Consider the following 21,728-nt stretch of genomic DNA (forward strand, 5'->3'; position numbering starts at 1 on the left):
GACGAAAGTTAACAAGTTGACGTAATAAAAAAAGAGAGAGGGAAAAGAGACGGGAGAGAGGAGGGAGTGGGAGGGAAGAGTTGACGTTACCAAAGAGTGCTTCTTCCTGGAGCTAAGGTCAAAGGTTGTCTGGTAGAGCATCTCCACAAAGTTCTTGAGGCACGGCACGTTGACTTCATTCTTCACCGCCTGCAGGGAGGGAGGAAGGGGTCACCACAGCTCATTCAATTAATACGTGTGACCAAAATGTTAACCTATTCCCTTTATAGTCACCCTTTATAGTTATATGGCCTATTTATTGCCTTACCTCCCTTATCCTACCTCATTTGCACACACTGTGTGTAGACTTTTTCTATTGTGTTATTGACTGTATGTTTGTTTATCCCATGTGTAACTCTGTGCTGTTGTTTGTGTTGCCCTGCTTTGTTTTATCTTGGCTAGGTCGCAGTTGCAAATGAGAACTTGTCCTCAACTGGCCTACCTGGTTAAATAAAAGGTGAAAAAAAATAATAATTCTGCATTACTTTTCACCAGGGCCCACACTTAGGGAATAGTGTGCAATTTCAGATGCAGCCAATGACATTACAGCCAATCTAATGTGCTTTCTATGGTAACTAACACAGTGGAATCTATCTGTGGAATGTGGGGTTTTCCCATGTTTTGTATTATGTTGTCTGGTTGGTACTCACAGCAGCAACAGGGATGAGGATCTCAACAAAGAGGCCAGCCAATGCATGCTTTATGTCCTTATCCTTCACCTCCAGGAAATACTGGGCACACTCCTGAGGAACACACAGAGCCATACCAACATGGATGAGGACAAACAGTGTGACAGATCCACAAACCCATTAGACACATAAAACCAAGACAGTGCAACGGATTCTCGCATATGGGCAGAATCAAAATGTATTTATAAAGCCCTTCTTACATCAGCTGATGTCACAAAGTGCTGTACAGAAACCCAGCCTAAAACCCCCAAATCTCTGCATATTACCCAACATATTCCATTAACACGCTTGACAAATCAGGGCTTGTTTCGAGGGGAGCATATTGAGCAAGATTTTTGCTGCCGTATTGAGCTTAACGACAAGGCATTGCTCCATTCAGTGCTCTTGGCTGGGCCTACAACGTACACACTCCTCTTGGCACAATGATCTGCTATCTGATCGTTACTCTGGCTTTATGAGGCTCTGCTACAGAGAGCTGCTGAGTCCCAACAAAAGGGCTGCAGTAAAACCTCTAATGGGTGTACAGTGGTTCCGCTGAGAGCCATCAGTCGAGCATATGGAGCCACTCGGACACAATCAGACATACAGTACCGTACAGTCTGGGCATCCAGTAGATTAGATCAACGCCTGTTGCTTGGACACATCAGGGTTGAATTCACCAAAAACGGAAGTTTTGAAACAGGGAAGGAATGCCTGAACTTGTCCAATGAGGAACGCTTCTTTTCTTGGTACGGTTTGCTACGGTGTGCTCTAAATGAACCTGACCCAGGATAACTGACCTGCATGAACTGGAAGGAGGCCTCGAAGTCCTCCACGGGGTACATCTTGACCCTGAAGAACTTCATGCCCATGATGAGGCTGATGATGCTCTGGACCACGTAGGGGCTCTGCTCCTTCTGCCTCAGCTCCTTCAGCTCCGTGATGAACTTCTTACGCACCGCCTGGAACCTGGAGTGACCAACGCACATTACACCGATTTAGCATCTGACTCAGCCTCTGATTCAACGGACTGAGTCTTTCATAAAGAGTTGGCGCATTTTTAACATGTAGTTTAGAAGTGGCATGTGAATAAAACAGGAGTGACCTGTTCAGTTATTTCAATGGTGTTGAGAGGACTTGAACATGGAAAAACACCAAGGAGAAAACGCTTACTTTGACTGTGTGAGAACTCCGATGACCTCCGCATACAGGTCTGCTATGATGTGCACATTTCCAGTGTTGGGGCCGGAGTACCTGTCAATCAGAAGACATCGTTGACCCACCCACACAAAAAGAAGTAGCTCTCGTAATATTTTAACATGGGTGTACGAAGACACTGACCCATAAACAGACCTGTGAGAAGCAGCTGAACAAACAAAACTATTAAAGGAAATATCCCAAACAGTCATCTCTGTAAAAACCAGAGGCATGTGGCTGTATAATGTAGGGTTGAAACAGTTGAGTGACGGTTTACTCAACTTGTCTAACAAGTGGCGATTGTGTTTTCTGTAAGTGACAATGATGTGGACAGGCCATAAAGTCACACACATGGGTTATAAAAACAGTCTATCCAAACAGTAATGAGTCACTGTGCTGCAGAGCCAAAACCACTCAGGAATATTATCTGTGTTGGACTGTACTGTATATAGCCCTCACAACTCAACTGTGGACATCGAAGCCAGTTCCATTGCGTTTTTTCATTGTTCCCCTCAAAGCAGGGACTGATTTAGACCTGGGAAACAGGTGTGTGCAATTAATTATCAGGTAGAACAGAAAACCAGCAGGCTCCGGCCCTCGCCAACTTTTCAAATACTCAAGGTAGTCGAATTTAGTCTATATACTTACAACTAAAAGGCAAAAATGATTTGATATTCAAATACAGGTCTCCGAAAAACAAATAACATTTGAAACTATTTTGAATACCTCTCAGAAAACCAAAGCAACAATTGAAAATATTTGAATATATGCAATTAAATTGAAAACCAACAAAATATTTGATGAAGAACCAATATCCACAAGTTAGTGGAAATTTGTTTGTTTTTTTACGGGGAAAAAGAGGATCATAAGCACATGGTTTTAAGGGCTCTTAGATATACATCTTAATACAGCCTATTTAGCCTAGAACTAAACATGAGGGACATTAAAATCACCTCAACATTAGAGTAGACCAATTTTGCAGCTTCAAAATGACTGACACATTTATTTTCATAATGGCTGAGACAGGTAATACAGTAATACTTGACATGAAGTTCTTTGTAAGTTGGTGATTATTACCGTAGCAAAGTTGTTACATAATAATGGAGTTATTCCATGGAATAAGGAACAGTCACCTGGTAGCATGCCAGGGCACATTCTCAGAGAACACCCACGTTTTAAGATGACCACCATCATGCCTGTTCCCAAGAACTCCACAGCTTCATGCCACAATGACTACCTCCTTGTAGCACTCACATCTGTAATCATGAAGTGCTTTGAGAGGCTGGTTACTGCATACGTCAACGTCATAGTGCCAGATAGTTTAGACCCACTACAATTTGAAGACCGCCCCAACAGTTCCAAAGATGACACAATCTCAATTGCGCCCTCACCCACTTAGATAAGATTACCTACTGTACTGTACGTGAGAATTCTATTCATTGACTACAGCTAAGCATTCAACACCATTGTCCCCTCCAAGCTTGTCACCAAGCTTAGGACCCTAGGTCTGAACACCTTCCTCTGCAACTGGATCCTGGACTTCCTGACGTGCCGACCCCAGGTGGTGAGGGTAGACAACGTCACTTCCGCCACGCTGACCCTCAACACGGGGGCCCCACAGGGGTGTGTGCTCAGTCCCCTCCAGTACTCCCTGTTCACCCACAACTCCAATACCATCAAGTTTTCTGAGGACCACTAAGACCAAGGAGGGGGGCAGACACGTCCCCATCCACGGGGCTGTAGTGAAGTCAGTCAAGAACATCAATTTCCTCAGTGTCCAAATCAATAGGAACTTAATATGGTCATACACTCGCACAGTGAAGGTGCGACAGCACCTTCTCCCTCAGGAGGTTGAAAAGGTTTGGCATGGGCCCTCAAATCCTCAAAATGGGACAGCCCATTAACATCACTGGGGCAGAGCTCTCTGCCATCCAGGACCTCTAAATCAGGGGTTTTGAAAGGAAGGCCAAGAAAACCATTCAAGACTCCAACTACTCAAGCCATAGACTGTTCTCTCTGCTTCTGCACAGCAAGTGCCATCGGTGCATCAAGTCTGACACCAACAGGCTCCTGAACAGCTTCAATCCCATAGCCATAAGAATGCTTAATATCTAACAGAATGGCTACACAGACTATCGGAGTTGACCTTCGTAATTTATTCTTATTTTTGCACCGTCTCCATGCACTCACAGGGTCTTACATACTACGCACACCGATACTCCTCACATACAAAATGCCCACTCCACAATTTGCGAAGACACACACACACGTATGCACATACTTCTACACTGACTCTACACACACACATACAATCACCCTATAAGCTGCTGCTACTCTGTTTATCATACATCCTGATGCCTGGTCACCTTACCCCTATACATATCCACCTCTATCAATCCGGTATCCCTACACATTGTAAATATTGTACTGGAACTGACTCTGCATACGCATATATAGTAGTATGCTGTATATAGTATAGTTTGTGTTATTTCTATATCGTGTGTTTTTGTTCTACCTTGTTACTTTTAGTATTGCATTGTTATTGATTACTGCATTTGTAGGATTAGCGCTTACAAGAAAGGCATATCACTGTACTTGTGCGTGTGACATTAAAATGAGAAACTTCCTTGTGTACAGTAGTTACAAAAACTGTAATTGCCGCGCAATTAAAATGCTACTACGAAAGTATTATATAACACGCTCATAAAAATGTTGCGCCAAAAGTAATTACAGTTTTATTACACAGGCACAAGAACAGTTTAATGTTAAACGTTTAGGAGAATGCTCACAGTAATAAAATATATTTCTATTAAGTGTCGGAAGGAACCTAAATATCCCAAAACGGCCTTGTTGAATCAACTACAGCAGAGTTCAGTGGGAAATCATGTTACTCTGTATTCCGAGTAAACTATCCCTTTAAAGATGGTATTGTGTGTGTGCTTGAAACAACACTTACCCTCGGCTCGACAAAGAGGTTCAACTTGCTGTTTGCAAATGGTTTTGAATTACTCTACAGTATTTTCAGGTATCATCAAATGAATTGAAGCTTTTAACCTTTTCAGTGGCATGTTGAAAGAGCCATACAATAGTTGAGCGTCACAACTTATTTATTCTTCTCTCCACAAAATATAATTGGCTTGACGTGATAATGTAAACCTGGGGCAATGGACATTCGGGAGAATGGAGATCTCCTGAATTGTCCGATAGAAATGTATTCGGTAGATCAAAGTCCGGTATACTGGAATAGTACAGGAGATTGTGGTTTGCACAAATCATTCCATTTCTATCCTCAACATACAGTTCCAGATACAGCCCTGCCATTAGCTGAAGGCAGCCAATCCAATAGTTTCTAAAAAAAAAATATATATATATATGTTTTTTAAACCAACCACTTCCTGAGATCAGTATTCAAATATTTAAAAGTACTTGCTTTCTCAGATCTGTATTCAAATAGCTGTAGTCACTTCCTAAGTAACTATTTGTTCCCCTGAATTGATCACAAAGGATAGTTATAACTAGAGTCATCCCAGGTCTGGTGTGTGTGTGTGTGTCGTTTACACTTACCCCTCTTTGTGTTTAAAGTGCTTGAATGCCAGGTTCAGAACTTCATGTACTAAAGCGTCTGGCACGGGATGAAGAGGAATCTGTGACGCAAACATTAAATCACCAGTCATAATAGGCACATTGATACTTCATGCTGTCTCCCTCTCTCTTTGCTAACATTCATTCTCCTCCCTGTTGTAGCCAAGGACAACCAAGCTCTATGCTCAGTCAGGGCTGGTTGGTCTAAGCGTGTGGTTTGGATTAGTCTGCTGTCGGTCTAGATGGTGTAGTTTAGGATGACAGCTCGGTATGCTGACATTGCATTGACCACACTAAGGGAGAGGACTCATTTTTTATTTTTATACCCCCTTTTTTCTCCCCAATTTCGTGATCTACAATAGCGATCTCGTCTCATCACTGCAACTACCCAACAGGCTAAGGAGAGGCCGAAGGTTGAGTCATGTGTCCTTCAAAACATGACACGCCAAATCGCAATTCTTACCACCCGCCCGCTTAACCCGGATACCAGCGCACCAATGTGTCGGAGGATTAACCGCTCAACGGACGACTGAAGTCAGCTTGCAGGTACCCGGCACAAGGAGTCGTTAGAGCGCGATGAGCCAAGTAAAGCCCCCCCGGCCAAACCCTCCCCTAACCCGGACGACGCAGGCCAAACCCTCCCCTAACCCGGACGACGCAGGCCAAACCCTCCCCTAACCCGGATGACGCAGGCCAATTTTGCACCGCCCAATGGGAATTCCCGGTCACGGCCGGTCGGGACAGAGCCTGGGATCGAACCCAGGTCTAATGACACATCAAGCGCTGCGATGCAGTGCCTTAGACCGCTGCGCCACTCGGGACGCTGGGAGAGGACTGACAGCACAGACAAACAAACAGAAGTAAAGTTAAACAGGACTTACCTGTTTTAAAACTTCTACTGAAACTAAACAGAAAATGAAATCTATGGCTAAATCTCTCCGCTCCAATAGGTAGTCTTTATCCCGATGCTGTTCATCCCTATGGGGAGGGAGGGTGATAGATCGAGAGAGAGAGAGAGAGAGAGAGAGAGGGTTATGACAGACTGAATAACACTAAACACGTTTACCAGAAACAGGTTGATTGTTCAGGAGCAGGAAGTGAGGGGAGGGGAGGACAGAGGGATGAGCAGATAACAGGAGTATCGTACCCTTTGGACTTGGTGCTGGAGCGAGGCCTGTACTCATACGACTCATCCTCGGTGCCACTCTGCCGCCGGTACCAGTCAAACAGTGTGCGCAGCAGGGAGGGCAAACAGTGTTCCGCTATGGAGCTCATAGAGCTTATTAACTGTGAGAAGAGCACGCAGATGCTTCACAATAGAGTCGACACACGTTATTATAGCTTACCAGAGGATGAGAATGTACAACAAAAAAAGTAAAATACATAAATACAAACATCTTCACGGGAACAGACAGCTTCATCGCCAATATTACACACAGACAGAGGCGCTATATTTTATGTAGACAGCCCATTCTACCACCATAGAGAAAAGGCTCCACCATAAGTTGAGATAAGGAGAAAGGAGGATGCAGGGAAAGGGATACAGGGGAGTGGGGGGTCTAGAAAGAGAGAAGTGGAGAGGGATTGCGGGGAGATGACGTAATTACTGGGTGACATACAGTAGAGAACAGGATGTATCGACTGGGATTGTGAGTGCGGTGTTCGCTGACGTGTCGAGCACAGTGAGGTCCTATCCTATTGAGCGGTTAGCTGGCGCTGCAGCCGCCACAGCACAGGGCTCTGCAGTGGCCCTACAGCGAGTACGTCAGGGCCGACCAACAAACAGGCTCTGGCTGAAATACCTCCTCAGCACTTTGATCATCAGATCAAATATGTTAAACGAACAGAGGGTGAATTGCAACCTCATACCATGGATATTTTATCAACATCATGGTAGTCAAAATGGTAGGGGTATAGAGCCATAATGCTCGCAATAAATGTACGTGGTTTATGGTACATTAAACTCAGTTGTTCTTCTATAACATGCACCAGAGCAATCATAGTCATATGTATGTCAAGTGTGTAGTGTTCACAGTCAGGCAATATGCAGCTGGGCCGAGTAATCGTACCTTTCCGCACAATGAATGGCGCGTGCCTGAATTAAGTACATGTCAGTGTATGCTGTGAGGGGCAGTGTGCTGAGGGTGCTGGATGATGGATGCTGGGAGGGAGAGTTATGCAACTGCTCTCTGAGCCCTCCAGGCGCCAGGCGGACACACTCCAGCGCCCGACACTGATTTACTGCGGAGGATGACACAGCGATTCTGTGCCCACTCTCCTCCCCCTCCCTGACCCAGTCACAATGGAGGCAGCTGGATCTATAGCGCCATATCCTCATTGACTTTGTGTTGTGCTGAACAAAGCACTCCGCAGCAGCTCCATTGTTCAGAGTTCTGCAGGAACCAGTTGGAGATGAGGGATGCATGGGGCACTGAGTGGGGATTGATTGGGTGGAGCTGGAGAATTCAACTACTGTATGGATGGGAGGGTGGGGGAGGGATAGACTATGTAACAATGCATGTGCACACACACACACACACACACACACACACACACACACACACACACACACACACACATTAGAACTCACCTGATCAAATTGCGCATCTTCCCCTCTTTGGAGGGATCGCGACAACAGTTTCTCCTGAGGGAGAGGAAGACAGAAACAGGGCTGTCAGTCAAGTTCGCAAAGGACAAATATGGATTCCTAACATAATAGGACCCCTATGTCACTGATACCAGCAGACCCCTGGATGTGGGGCCAGGTGAAACAGGAGATGAGACAATGCGCGCTGACACGGTCGGCAGGTGTACGGTGTTTCCTCCGACACATTGGTGCGGCTGGCTTCCGGGTTAAGCGGGCATTGTGTCAAGAAGCGGGCATTGTGTCAAGAAGCAGTGCGGCTTGGCTGGGTCGTGTTTCAGGGGACACGCAGCTCTCGACCGTCGCCTCTCCCGAGTCCATACGGGAGTTGCAACGATGGGACAATTGGAACCAACGAAATTGGGGAGAAGAAAATATATATACATACAGTGGGGCAAAAAAGTATTTAGTCAGCCACCAATTGTGCAAGTTCTCCCACTTCAAAAGATGAGAGAGGCCTGTAATTTTCATCATAGGTACACTTCAACTATGACAGACAAAATGAGAAAATAAAATCCAGAAAATCACATTGTAGGATTTTTTATGAATTTATTTGCAAATTATGGTGGAAAATAAGTATTTGGTCAATAACAAAAGTTTCTCAATACTTTGTTATAGACCCTTTGTTGACAATGACAGAGGTCAAACGTTTTCTGTAAGTCTTCACAAGGTTTTCACACACTGTTGCTGGTATTTTGGCCCATTCCTCCATGCAGATCTCCTATAGAGCAGTGATGTTTTGGGGCTGTTGCTGGGCAACACAGACTTTCAACTCCCTCCAAAGATTTTCTATGGGGTTGAGATCTGGAGACTGGCTAGGCCACTCCAGGACCTTGAAATGCTTCTTACGAAGCCACTCCTTCGTTGCCCGGGCGATGTGTTTGGGATCATTGTCATGCTGAAAGACCCAGCCACGTTTAATCTTCAATGCCCTTGCTGATGGAAGGAGGTTTTCACTCAAAATCTCACGATACATGGCCCCATTCATTCTTTCCTTTACACGGATCAGTCGTCCTGGTCCCTTTGCAGAAAAACAGCCCCAAAGCATGATGTTTCCACCCCCATGCTTCACAGTAGGTATGATGTTCTTTGGATGCAACTCGGCATTCTTTGTCCTCCAAACACGACGAGTTTTTACCAAAAAGTTATATTTTGGTTGCATCTGACCATATGACATTCTCCCAATCTTCTGGATCATCCAAATGCTCTCTAGCAAACTTCAGACGGGCCTGGACATGTACTGGCTTAAGCAGGGGGACACGTCTGGCACTGCAGGATTTGAGTCCCTGGCGGCGTAGTGTGTTATTGATGGTAGGCTTTGTTATTTTGGTCCCAGCTCTCTGCAGGTCATTCACTAGGTCCCCCCGTGTGGTTCTGGGATTTTTGCTCACCGTTCTTGTGATCATTTTGACCTCACGGGGTGAGATCTTGCGTGGAGCCCCAGATCGAGGGAGATTATCAGTGGTTTTGTATGTCTTCCATTTCCTAATAATTGCTCCCACAGTTGATTTCTTCAAACCAAGCTGCTTACCTATTGCAGACTCAGTCTTCCCAGCCTGGTGCAGGTCTACAATTTTGTTTCTGATGTCCTTTGACAGCTCTTTGGTCTTGGCCACAGTGGAGTTTGGAGTGTGACTGTTTGAGGTTGTGGACAGGTGTCTTTTATACTGATAACAACTTTAAACAAGTGCCATTAATACAGGTAACGAGTGGAGGACAGAGGAGCCTCTTAAAGAAGAAGTTACAGGTCTGTGAGAGCCAGAAATCTTGCTTGTTTGAAGGTGACCAAATACTTATTTTCCACCATAATTTTCAAATAATTTCATTAAAAATCCTACAATGTGATTTTCTGGATTTTTCCCCCTCATTTAATCTGTCATAATTGAAATGTACCTATGATGAAAATTACAGGCCTCTCATCTTTTTAAGTGGCAGAACTTGCACAATTGGTGGCTGACTAAATACTTTTTTGCCCCACTGTACACACACAGTCTGTGTGTATATAATGTTTATTTTTGTGCCTCACGTGCCAGATTGAAGTGCCCGGCAGGCAGGATATGGCCCATGGGCCGTACTTTTTGCCCCCACCCCCCCGATATAGAGTATAGCAATTGACAGTGAACGAGCTCTGCCATCAGCCTGGGGTCATTACCAGCCTAGCAGCCCCTGAGTAGACAGTCAGTCAGGAGTCTATTTACCAGCTGACCACTGGACAAACACACCAGCCAGGGACCAGGGAGAGAGAATGAAGGGGTGAGAGAGAAAGAAGGGGTGAGAGAGAGGGGATGGCAGCAGAACGAGGGAAGCACTCAGGTAAATGAATAGAGAGATGAAAAGAGCTAAATGGAGAGAACAGTCGAGTGTCCAACACACACACACTTCCCAGCCCCTAGCTAAGGCATGGGATTACACCTCCCACGGAGTCTCGATATCCGGGTAGAAAAAGCTCTAGATTCCTAGAAAAATGTTATTGCTCCAATTCTGGGAAAGCACATTGGAATGTGCCTCATTTCTCACACTCTAGACGTTCACACACACACAGAGGAAGAAATCACACACATAAACCCCTCCAAGTTTAAGGATGTGTCTGTTTACAGACTGAACATTAAGCAGTCACTAGAAAAATGACATTTAACCTCTTTGGCCCTTAGCCAAGTACTGCTCTGTAGCAGGAACTAAGGACAAAGCCTGATTAACGGCTAGTGAGAATAGCCTTAAACGTTTTGCTTAATTCCAAATAAACAGTTAGTTCCCCTATTTGTAGTGGCTAGCCTATGTAGATCTGAAAGGTAAAAGCACATTGCAATATCGGTCAGAATATTGCTTCAATGGGCCTCCCGAGTGGAGCAGCGGTCTAAAGCACTGCATTGCTTGAGGAGTCACTGCAGACCCGGGTTCGATCCCAGGCTGTCTCACAGGCGGCTGTGACCAGGAGACCCATGAGGCGGCGCACCATTGGCCCAGCATCATCCAGGTTAGGGGAGGGTTTGGCCTGCCGGGATTTCCTTGTCTCATCGTGCTCTAGCGACTCGTGGCGGGCTTGGCATCTGCAAGCTGACTTCAGTCGCTAGCTGGACGATGTTTCCTCTGACACATTGGTGCAGCTGGCTTCCAGGTTAAGCGAGCAGTGTCAAGAAGCAGTGCAGCTTGGCAAGGTCGTGTTTCGGAGGACGCATGGCTCTTGACCGTCGCCTCTGCCATGTCCGTAAGGGAGTTGCAGCGATGGGACAAGACTAACTAAAATTGGATATCACGAAATTGGGGACAAAAGGGGTCAAATAAATGAATACATTTTTTTTTATTGCTTCACCTATCCAATTCTTTCAGACAAGTGCCTAGGATTCAGGGCTAGGGGTTGATTTGAAATGTGGCCTTACTTCCTCGCTCTCAGATCACAGCAACTCACCAGCGGTTCAGCCATCACCACCTCAATCTTCTTCTCAGCCAGCACAGCAAACTCAGCCAACAGGCTCTTGATGACAAACTCCCCGGGCTTGAGCTCAGGGTCGATGGTGATGCTCGACATGGCGGTGGCGTTTCGCTTCTCCCACGACAGGGGGGCCACGGAGGGGGCGCGGCGTCTACTCACACTGCTGACTGGGGCCGAGGCTGCAGGGAGAGAGAGAGAGGGGACAGGTCAGAGACACTGCGTAGAGAGAGCAGGCAGTGATTCTGAACACCATCACATGACTGGAGGTCAGGAGTCCGCTATAATCCAAACAGAGAGAGCGAGCAGTGGAGAGATGAAAGAGAGAAGGAACCTCAATAATCAACCTAAAACACACAGAGGAGCTATGCTAGTATGCCAGTGGGTGCTCAGTGGAAGACAACAACAACAAAAAATCTACACATTTGATTAGCCTATAACCTATTGGTTGCTTGATTTCACTAGAAAAGTTTACCATCACCCAACTAACTGCAGGCTATGAGGACAGCACACATTCAATGTTGGGTAAAAGGGATGTAGCATTGGTCTCTGGCCTTACTGGACTACACCAAATCAGTTGACCAACTAAGAGCAACAATATACACTGAGTGTACAAAATATTAGTAAGGCCTTCCTAATATTGAGTTGCGCCCCCTTTGCACTCTGAACAGCCTCAATTTGTCAGGACATGGACTCTACAAGGTGTCGAAAGCCTTCCACAGGGATGCTGGCCCATGTTGACTCTAATGCTTCCCACATTTGTGTCAAGTTAGCTGGATGTTCTTTGGGTGGTGAACCATTTTTGATACACACAGGAAACTGTTGGAGGTGAAACACATCAGCGTTGCAGTTCTTGACACAAACCAGAGCGCCTGGCACCTGCTACCATACCCTGTTCAGGGGCACTTAAATATTTTGTCTTGCCCATTCACCCTCTGAATGGCAGACATACACAATCCATGTCTCAAGGCTTAAAAATCCTTCTTTAACCTGTCTCCTTCCCTTCATCTACACTGATTGAAGTGGATTTAACAAGTGACATCAACAAGAGATCATAGCTTTCACCTGGTCAGGTCTCTTGTTCTTAATGTTTTGTATACTCTGTGTTAGCGCATGAGAAGTTAAAACAGATGCAGATTCACCCTCCCTGCCCCATTGCACAAACACAGTTATGTAAATAGGAATATCAAAGAACCCAGCAGATTAGAGTGAAAAACTTCACACAAACTGTGCACAGAAGCGTTCAATATTTAGACAAGCTTCCTGTAACACGTTCCTAGAGGGGTCAGGATGGAAACTAAACTCACAGAGAGGAGTGTGTGTGAATGTGCGCCCTTATGTGAGGGCTGGTTGGTACCAGGGTTTCCGTTAATCAAGTGAAAGGCCGATAAACTGAAAAACAGCTTCTATCTCAAGGCCATCAGACTGTTAAACAGCCACCACTAACATTGAGTGGCTACTGCCAACACACTGTCAATGACACTGACTCTACTCCAGCCACTTTAATCATGGGAATTGATGGGAAATGATGTAAATATATCACTAGCCACTTTAAACAATGCTACCTTATATAATGTTACTTACCCTACATTGTTCATCTCATATGCATACGTTGATACTGTACTCTATATCATCGACTGCATCCTTATGTAATACATGTATCACTTGCCACTTTAACTATGCCACTTGGTTTACATACTTATCTCATATGTATATACTGTACTCGATATCATCTACTGTATCTTGCCTATGCTGCTCTGTACCATCACTCATTCATATATCCTTATGTACATATTCTTTATCCCCTTACACTGTGTATGACAGTAGTTTTTTTGGAATTGTTAGTTAGATTACTTGCTCGTTATTACTGCATTGTCGGAACTAGAAGTACAAGCATTTCGCTACACTCGCATTAACATCTGCTAACCATGTGTATGTGACAAATAAAATTTGATTTGATTTGATTTGATTTAAACCTGCCGGACAAAAATGACATGGAACCACAAAAAAATCCCATTCCAAAATAATGCTTTTTATTCATTCATGGAAATACCAGTCGAAGTAAATACATTTGACAGTCATACTTATCGGTCTATAGGTAAAATGTGCATCATTTAGTGGAATACATTTTTCTTGCGTGTGTATTTTTGTTAGTTGTTGGATAAATAAGATACACAATGACTATCAGACACACACAGCATCCACACAGCATTCCAGTTTTGTTTCTTAACTGGAATTTGAAGTGCGCCTCCCATTCACCATTCAATTGCAGGCAACAGGCTATCAAGCGAGTCACCAACCACTTTACAATGTGAGCTGGAGGCAGTATGCATTTAAGAAATACTTCATTTGTTTGAAACCTAAAACGTTTTATTTCATATTATGAGGCATGTCGTACCTTGCTACAAAGTAGCCTATAGGCACAATCTGACCATGGAAATGTAGAGGCAATGATTTTATAATTCACATTTTATTGATCACATAGATCTATTTAGCAGATGTCATTGCGGGTGTAGTGAAACGCTTGTATAAAGACTTCATAGGAGTGAGTTTCAAGTTAGGGAATGGTTGACAATTTATCCTACCATTTCTACTGTTCTACGTGCCAGTTATGATTTTCATATGCTCATTTATCATAACAATATGAATTAAAATGATTAAAAAGAGTCAACTAATGCGAGAATACCAAACCCTTTGCCATATTGATATGCCGTGATTCATTGGCGGCTAAAGAAATGAGCACATGGAACTCAGGCTATAGACCAATGAAGCAGTAGGCCTATAATTGCCATTGCTCTTTCACACACACACTGAGGATTGGTGATTATCTAGGGGGAGATTGTTGTAAAATAGTTTAATGTGAGGAACTACAGTTAATATATTATAATTTGTAATGGATGTAAAAAACAACAACACTTTCCTACATTTCTATGCCGCAGGCCAGAGAAACCAGATTTTCTTATCGTCTTTTCTTTGAAGTGCTCAATGTTAGCAATCAACAAATGGACAAATCTCTTAAATGATGGTTATGAAATAAACCAAAACTTGTTTCACAAGTGTAGCAGGTTGTGGACTATGCAAACAATGTTTCCACTCCAAGAATGAGAACGGTAAAAATCACGAATTAATACATGCATTAACAGAAATGTATGTAACCAAATGACAGGGATTAACAGTACATTTAATACTGGTGTCACATGTAAATGGTGAATAAAAATAAATTAATCAAGAGCAAAACATTCACACAATGAAACAATGAATGTGCAAGAATTGGCAGGAGACAGCTCAGCCAATCTAGAGATTAACTTGTCTATATCTTCGCCACACCCCTGCCCTTCTTGTCGTCTCAACATTTTTAATTATACAAAAAGCCACATTATCTTCACACATATTTTAGATGCATTTAACTGACAGAGCAACTCAATAATCAGCTAGGCTTATTGCCAAGGGCGCTGCCCAAATAGGCATAGGCCTACGAGCCTGTGATTTGAAACAAACCAAATACTTCTTCTGGAAATGGGAAGTTAAGCCCTGGAATTTGGGAAATTTTGCTTAAATTCATCAAAAAAGTTAGCTTATAACAGTGAAACTTCTTTTTGTGGGATAACCATAAGGCAGTTCTAGGTCTTTCAGCATATTTTGGTTAAACTATCCCCAATTCAAATGGAAGTGCAACCCGCAGCATGTACAGTGCACTCCTCCATCACATGTACAGCTGATTCTCAAGATCTTGCACCCTAATGAGATGCTATTGAGCCCACACTACTACACTGTCTGAGTCAAGGACTAAACGCTTTCTGGTAAGTTTGATTACAATACTGGTTTGATTACTAACTACTCAATAGTAGCCTACAGCAAAGTGTGTTTAAATAATCTCTAACTTGTTAATTTCTGCTTGTTAGGGTTTGCTAACATGTGGGTTTTAGCTTGCTTAAGCCTGCTAACTGAGGAGTGTTAATTCACCCGTTTCCATACATGTTTCATTTTAAAACATCTTACAAAATCAGTTCTTTAATCTAACTGCTTAACTATTTAGCTGTACATGGAATTGTATTCCGTTTTTGTTTTGTTTTGACACATTTTTTTCTACTCTTTACAGGAAAATGCCACGGGCACTATCTGATGTGTTGAGACATTTCACTGCAGCTAATGTAGAAGGAAAAGCTGTGTACAGTTACGAATACTGTGCCAAGATGCAGAATCATCTGGCCAAGTTTATAAAGTTCCCTCAGCACTCACAACAAGCAACCGTTGACAAAAGTCCCTCTACTTCTATTCGAGGTGAAAATGACAGCAACAGCTAATGGTCCTCCTGGAATCATAAGTTTTTTTTTAATCAATGGAGGAAAATAGTCAGAGAAATGCTGATGAATGTCTTGCTTGAGCTGGTTCACCTCTGTTGCTCACAGGCAATATGTATTGGAAGAGATTTCTGAATGTTCTTTGCCCAGCATACACCCCTCCAACCAGACATGCTTTATCTACTCATTTGCTGGATGCAGAGTTCAGAGTTCAAGTGAAGGTCAAGCAAATCATAGAGAAAGCAGACTGTATTGCAATCATCATTGATGGGTGGTCGAATGTTCGTGGGAAAACAATAATTAATTACATCATCTCCACCCCTCAACCAGTATTCTACAAGCGCACAAACAACAGACACACCGGTCTCTACATTGCAAATGAGCTGAAGGTAGTCATCAATTACCTTGGACCACAGAAGGTATTTGCACTGGTGACAGACAATGCTGCGCACATGAAGGCTGCTTGGTCTAAAGTGGAGGAGTCTTACCTTCACATCACACTTATTGGCTGTGCTGCTCATGCGTTAAATCTGCTCCTCAAGGACATCATGGCACTGAAAACAATGGATGAGAGCCAAGGAAATGGTTAGGTCTGTGAAGGGTCATCAAGTTATAGCAGCAATCTACCTCACCAAGCAAAGTGAGAAGAATTAGAGCACCACATTGAAGCTGGTGGATCCTCTTGATGGGGATTTGGGGACAACCTGTGTTGCTGGGAAGCTTCAATGTGGTGCTCTTATTCTTCTCACTTTGTTTGGTGAGGTAGATTGCTGCTATAACTTGATGACCCTTCACATACCGAACCATTTCCTCCTGGATGATGGATTTTGGGAGAGAGTGGTAAGCAGCCTGAAACTCCTGAAACCTATAGCAGGAGCCATTGCACGGATTGTGGGAGACAATGCCATCCTGTCTGCTGTTCAGACTCTGCTTGCAGATGTAAGAGAAGAAATGTGTAGTGCCCTGCCCACTTCACTGTTGCTCCAAGCAGAGGGAACTGCAGTAAAGAAATACATCAAAAAGCGTGAAGACTTCTGCCTGAAGCCCATACACGCCACAGCATATATGTTGGACCCCAAGTATGCTGGCAAGAGTATCCTGTCTGGTGCAGAGATCAACAAGGCCTATGGTGTCATTACTACTGTGCCTCGCCACCTTGGCCTGGATGAGGGCAAGGTTCATGGCAGTCTGGCGAAGTACACTTCCAAGCAAGGGCTTTGGGATGAAAATGCATTATGGCAGTCGTGCCAACATATCTCATCAGCCACCTGGTGGAAGGGACTGTGGCTCTTTCCCCTTTTGCCATCATCATCGTCCTCCAAATCCCACCAACATCAGGCTCCTCAGAGCGCAACTGGTCCTTGTTTGGGAACACACACACACACACACACACACACACACACACACACACACCAAAGCACGCAACAGGCTGACCAATACAAGGTTTTAAAAAATTGGTGGCCATCCACACAAATTTGAGGCTTTTTGAGCCTGACAATGAGCCATCCTCAACAAGTTTGGAAAGTGGCAGTGAAGATGAGAACTCAGAGTCTGATGTTCAAGAGGTGGACATTGAGGAGGTCCAGGGAGAAGACATGGAAGCCTGAGAGGAAGACAACTAAAGCTTTAGTTTCTAGAATATCATTTTACAGATGCATGTTCAAAATGTTTTTTGGGAGATGCGATGGATCATTTAATATTCCATTTATTTTATTGTTCAGTGAAATCATCCCATGTGAAGAGTCAACTCATTTTACTTAATCTCAATTAGTAACTAAATTGTTTGTTTTTTATTTCTAGGATTTAAATCATTTGCAACTATACCTACTTATAAGGTCAAAAGTTTATGTTTGTCTCCATATATGGTAAATACATCCAATGCAAAAAAACATCTACATTTAAATGGTATTCATATTAATTTGCGTACATTTCTGTTAATTCCCATGGAAAGTTTCCACCTCTGAATATTCCTCAAAATGTGCAACCCTAGGCTAAGTCATGCTTTCTGGTGAGGTATTTTAATTATTTCATTTATTTCTGTATACACGAGTCATTTTAGAATTTTGGAAAATGTATTTCCATTTACTTCCCAATTGGATCCACCACTATGCAATTTCTCTCCTGTTCTATTGGTTTGCATATCAATTTCTTTCATTGCCCAGAAGCCAAATGCACCATCCTAGTCATGTTAGCAACCCATCCTCGTTGTTGCATCTTCAGATCTCAGTCACATATGGAACCGCTATAAGGGGAGTTGTTTAGAATTGTGCTTTCCCACAAAATAGCATTTTTATGTTTTATTGACTGCTTCATTACACAAGTTGCATGTTCTGTTAAGATGAATTATCATAATATAAATGTGATCTGTGTCATTCTGAGCACTGTATGTGGACGCCCCTAATGGTTTATGTACCCAATGGATATAGGTCCAGGAAATTAAAATCGGAGTCATATTTTCCTAATGGAAACACTGGTTGGTACGTGCACACATTTTAATACTAAATATAGCCAATAGCCATCGTGTGTGTGTGTGTGTGTGTGTGTCAGTTAAGCCTTCGTTTGATCTGTGTGCTGTTCCAGCCTGTTGGTTTTTCTAGAAACAGGTGAAAACACATGTCTGTACTTCTACAAGGGGCAGGAACCACATTATTCAAGCACAAAATCCTCTACTGTCTGCCAAACTATACAGAACCACACACACACACATCCAGGACTACTTCTATCAAACATAGTCAACCTTTAACACACAAGGTGGTTGCATACGCACTGCCCAAGCTGAAGGGAAAGAAAGCTTTTCTGACATTTATAGTAGAGGTCGACCGATTAATCGGAATGGCCGTATAATTAGGGCCGATTTCCAGTTTTAATAACAAATCGGAAATCGGTATTTGTGGACACCGATTTGGCCGATTTTTACATTTATTTTTTACACCTTTATTTAATCTTTGTTTTACTAGGCAAGTCAGTTAAGAACACATTCTTATTTTCAATGACGGCCTAGGAACAGTGGGTTAACTGCCTTGTTCAGGGACAGAACGACAGATTTTTACCTTGTCAGCTTAGGGATTCAATCTTGCAACCTTACAGTTAACTAGTCCAACACTCTAACCACCTGATTACATTGCACTTGACGAGGAGCCTGCCTGTTACGCGAATGCAGTAAGCCAAGGTAAGTTGCCAGCTAGTATTAAACTTATCTTATAAAAAAAAGCAATCATAATCACTTGTTAACTACACATGGTTGATGAGATTACTAGTTTATCTAGCGTGTCCTGCGTTGCATATAATTGATGCGGTGCACATTCGTGAAAAAGGACTGCCGTTGCTCCAATGTGTACCTAACCATAAACATCAATGCCTTTCTTAAAATCAATACACAGAATTATATATTTTTTAAACCTGCATATTTAGCTAAAAGAAATCCAGGTTAGCAGGCAATATTAACCAGGTGAAATTGTGTCACTTGCGTTCATTGCACGCAGAGTCAGGGTATATGCAACAGTTTGGGCTGACAAATTTGAAAGAATTTTACGTAATTATGACATAACATTGAAGGTTGTGCAATGTAACAGGAAAATTTAGACTTATGGATGCAACCCGTTAGATAAAATACGGAACGGTTCCGTATTTCACTGAAAGAATAAACGTCTTGTTTTCGAGATGATAGGTCATTAATATGGTCGAATCCGGAAACTAAGGCTCGTATTTCTGTGTGTTATGTTATAACTAAGTCTATGATTTGATAGAGCAGTCTGACTGAGCGGTGGTAGGCACCAGCAGGCTCGTAAGCATTAATTCAAACAGCACTTTCGTGCATTTTGCCAGCAGCTCGTCGCTGTGCTTCAAGCATTGCGCCGTTTATGACTTCAAGCCTATCAACTCCCGAGATGAGGCTGGTGTAACAGATGTGAAATGGCTAGCTAGTTAGCTGGGTGCATGCTAATAGCGTTTCAAATGTCACTCGCTCTGAGACTTGGAGTGGTTGTTCTCCTTGCTCTGCATGGGTAACGCTGTTTCGAGGGTGGCTGTTGTCGATGTGTTCCTGGTTCGAGCCCAGGTAGGAGCGAGGAGAGGGATGGAAGCTATACTGTTACACTGGCAATACTAAAGTGCCTATAAGAACATCCAATAGTTAAAGGTTAATGAAATACAAATGGTATAGAGAGAAATAGTCCTATAATACCTACACCCTAAAACTTCTTACCTTGGAATATTGAAGACTCATGTTAAAAGGAACCACCAGCTTTCATATGTTCTCATGTTCTGAGTAAGGAACTTAAACGTTAGCTTTCTTACATGGCACATATTGCACTTTTACTTTCTTCTCCAACACTCTTTTTGCATTATTTAAACCAAATTGAACATGTTTCATTATTTATTTGAGGCTAAATTGATTTTATTGATGTATTACATTAAGTTAAAATAAGTGTTCATTCAGTATTGTCAATATTACAAATAAAAAAATAAAAATAGGCATCTGCTTTTTTTGGTCCTCCAATAAATCGGTATCGGCGTTGAAAAATCATAAAATCGGTCGACCTCTAATTAATAGACACAGCAACCAACAGAGGGGCCCTGCTGCTGTACTAGGACACAGTCTGCCTGCCAGGACAGAGGGGACTCTGGGACGGATGGCCAATGGTCAGCTGACTCCCAACCTCCCTCCAAGGAAACGCCTCACTGTTTCTTCCTGATTACCATGGGAACAATGGTGTGTTGCCCAAACTTCAAAACAATAGTAAGGAGTGAACCAGCACACAGTAAAAATTAATGAGTTTTTCAGAAGAGAAGGAAACATGTTCACACCCAGCAACTCCCCCATTCAAACCCTACTGAACAAACAGACACACAGTTTAACTCATAGGTTACATGAATGGGCCCTAACAGAATCTTTTGCGTTTCAGAGTTGGGTGGCTTTAGCCTATACATTAGTGTTGGGGAGCATTACAGCCCTTCCATTTTGCCAAATCATTTATTTTTATTTTTATCAGCAGCCACACAAGTTAGTCTACTGTTACTGTAGCCAGCCGCAGTCACAAAAAGCTGAAGGTGGCACCCTTACTTGCAGACTTAACATAAATCGGACATTTCCGGTTGGTTCAGCAGCTGCAGCAGAATCGCAGCACAGTCATGCTGCTTTATGTAAAAGAGCTCGGGGAGTCAGGGACAGTGTTTGGGTTAATGGGGGAACAAAATTGGGGAGTGTCAGCTGAGAGTAGTTCAAATGTTGTTCTGCAGCAAAGAGAGCCTTTGAAACAGTCCCACTTTGTTTACTGTGCTCCACACCAACACCCTCTTTCTCCCCTGATGACGTCACATAGCCAGCTCACTACAGGCCTGTGCTCTCAGCCTCCCTTTTCCTCCTCCCCTTGCCCTTTTCCAGTCCCCACCCTCCTGCCCTTTTCCAGTGTCCCCCCCTCCCTCCTCTCCTCGCTCCCTTACCTCTACCATACCGTTCCCTAACCCTCACTTCATTCCCTCACCCCTTCACCTCTCCCCATCCCCCCTCCCCTCGCGCTCTCTCTCCCTCTGTCCCCACGCTCTCTCTCCCCCCCGCCCCTCCCCCTCCGTCCCTCCCCCTCCGTCCCTCGCTCTCACCCTCCGTCCCTCCCCACTCTCGCCCTCTTACCCCACCTCTCTCCCTCACCCTCCCTCGCCCACCTCCCTCTTTGCTCCCTCCCTCTCCTCTCCCTTCCTCGCTACACCACTCCCCCTCCTTGCTCCCTTCCTTTCCCTCACTTCCCCTGCTCATACCCTTACCCTCACCACTGCTCCCTTCCCCCTCTCACCCCATCCCCTCCCTCCCTCTCTCCCTCCCTCTCTCTCGTCCCCTACCTCTCTCTCTCCATCCCCTACCTCTCTCTCTCTCT

At 43.8% G+C, this 21,728-nt stretch overlaps 1 protein-coding gene across 20 annotated transcripts in view; it reads right to left on the bottom strand.

Moving 5' to 3' along the window:
- Positions 1-21,728, bottom strand: part of LOC112249003 (protein furry homolog-like) — a 95,650-nt gene that overhangs the window by 34,806 nt on the left and 39,116 nt on the right. For all 20 annotated transcript variants that reach the window (XM_042320175.1, XM_042320172.1, XM_042320171.1 and 17 more), the window contains 9 exons: positions 11,537-11,739; positions 8,077-8,130; positions 6,634-6,773; positions 6,368-6,464; positions 5,469-5,548; positions 1,881-1,961; positions 1,508-1,676; positions 690-782; positions 91-189 (listed from right to left, as the gene is read on the bottom strand). In XM_042320175.1, the coding sequence (XP_042176109.1) occupies positions 91-189; positions 690-782; positions 1,508-1,676; positions 1,881-1,961; positions 5,469-5,548; positions 6,368-6,464; positions 6,634-6,773; positions 8,077-8,130; positions 11,537-11,656 (933 nt within the window). In that variant the 5' untranslated portion in view covers positions 11,657-11,739. The remainder of the gene's footprint in view (positions 1-90; positions 190-689; positions 783-1,507; positions 1,677-1,880; positions 1,962-5,468; positions 5,549-6,367; positions 6,465-6,633; positions 6,774-8,076; positions 8,131-11,536; positions 11,740-21,728) is intronic.

This window comes from Oncorhynchus tshawytscha, linkage group LG01, assembly GCF_018296145.1.
Source record: "Oncorhynchus tshawytscha isolate Ot180627B linkage group LG01, Otsh_v2.0, whole genome shotgun sequence".
NCBI lineage: Eukaryota > Metazoa > Chordata > Actinopteri > Salmoniformes > Salmonidae > Oncorhynchus > Oncorhynchus tshawytscha.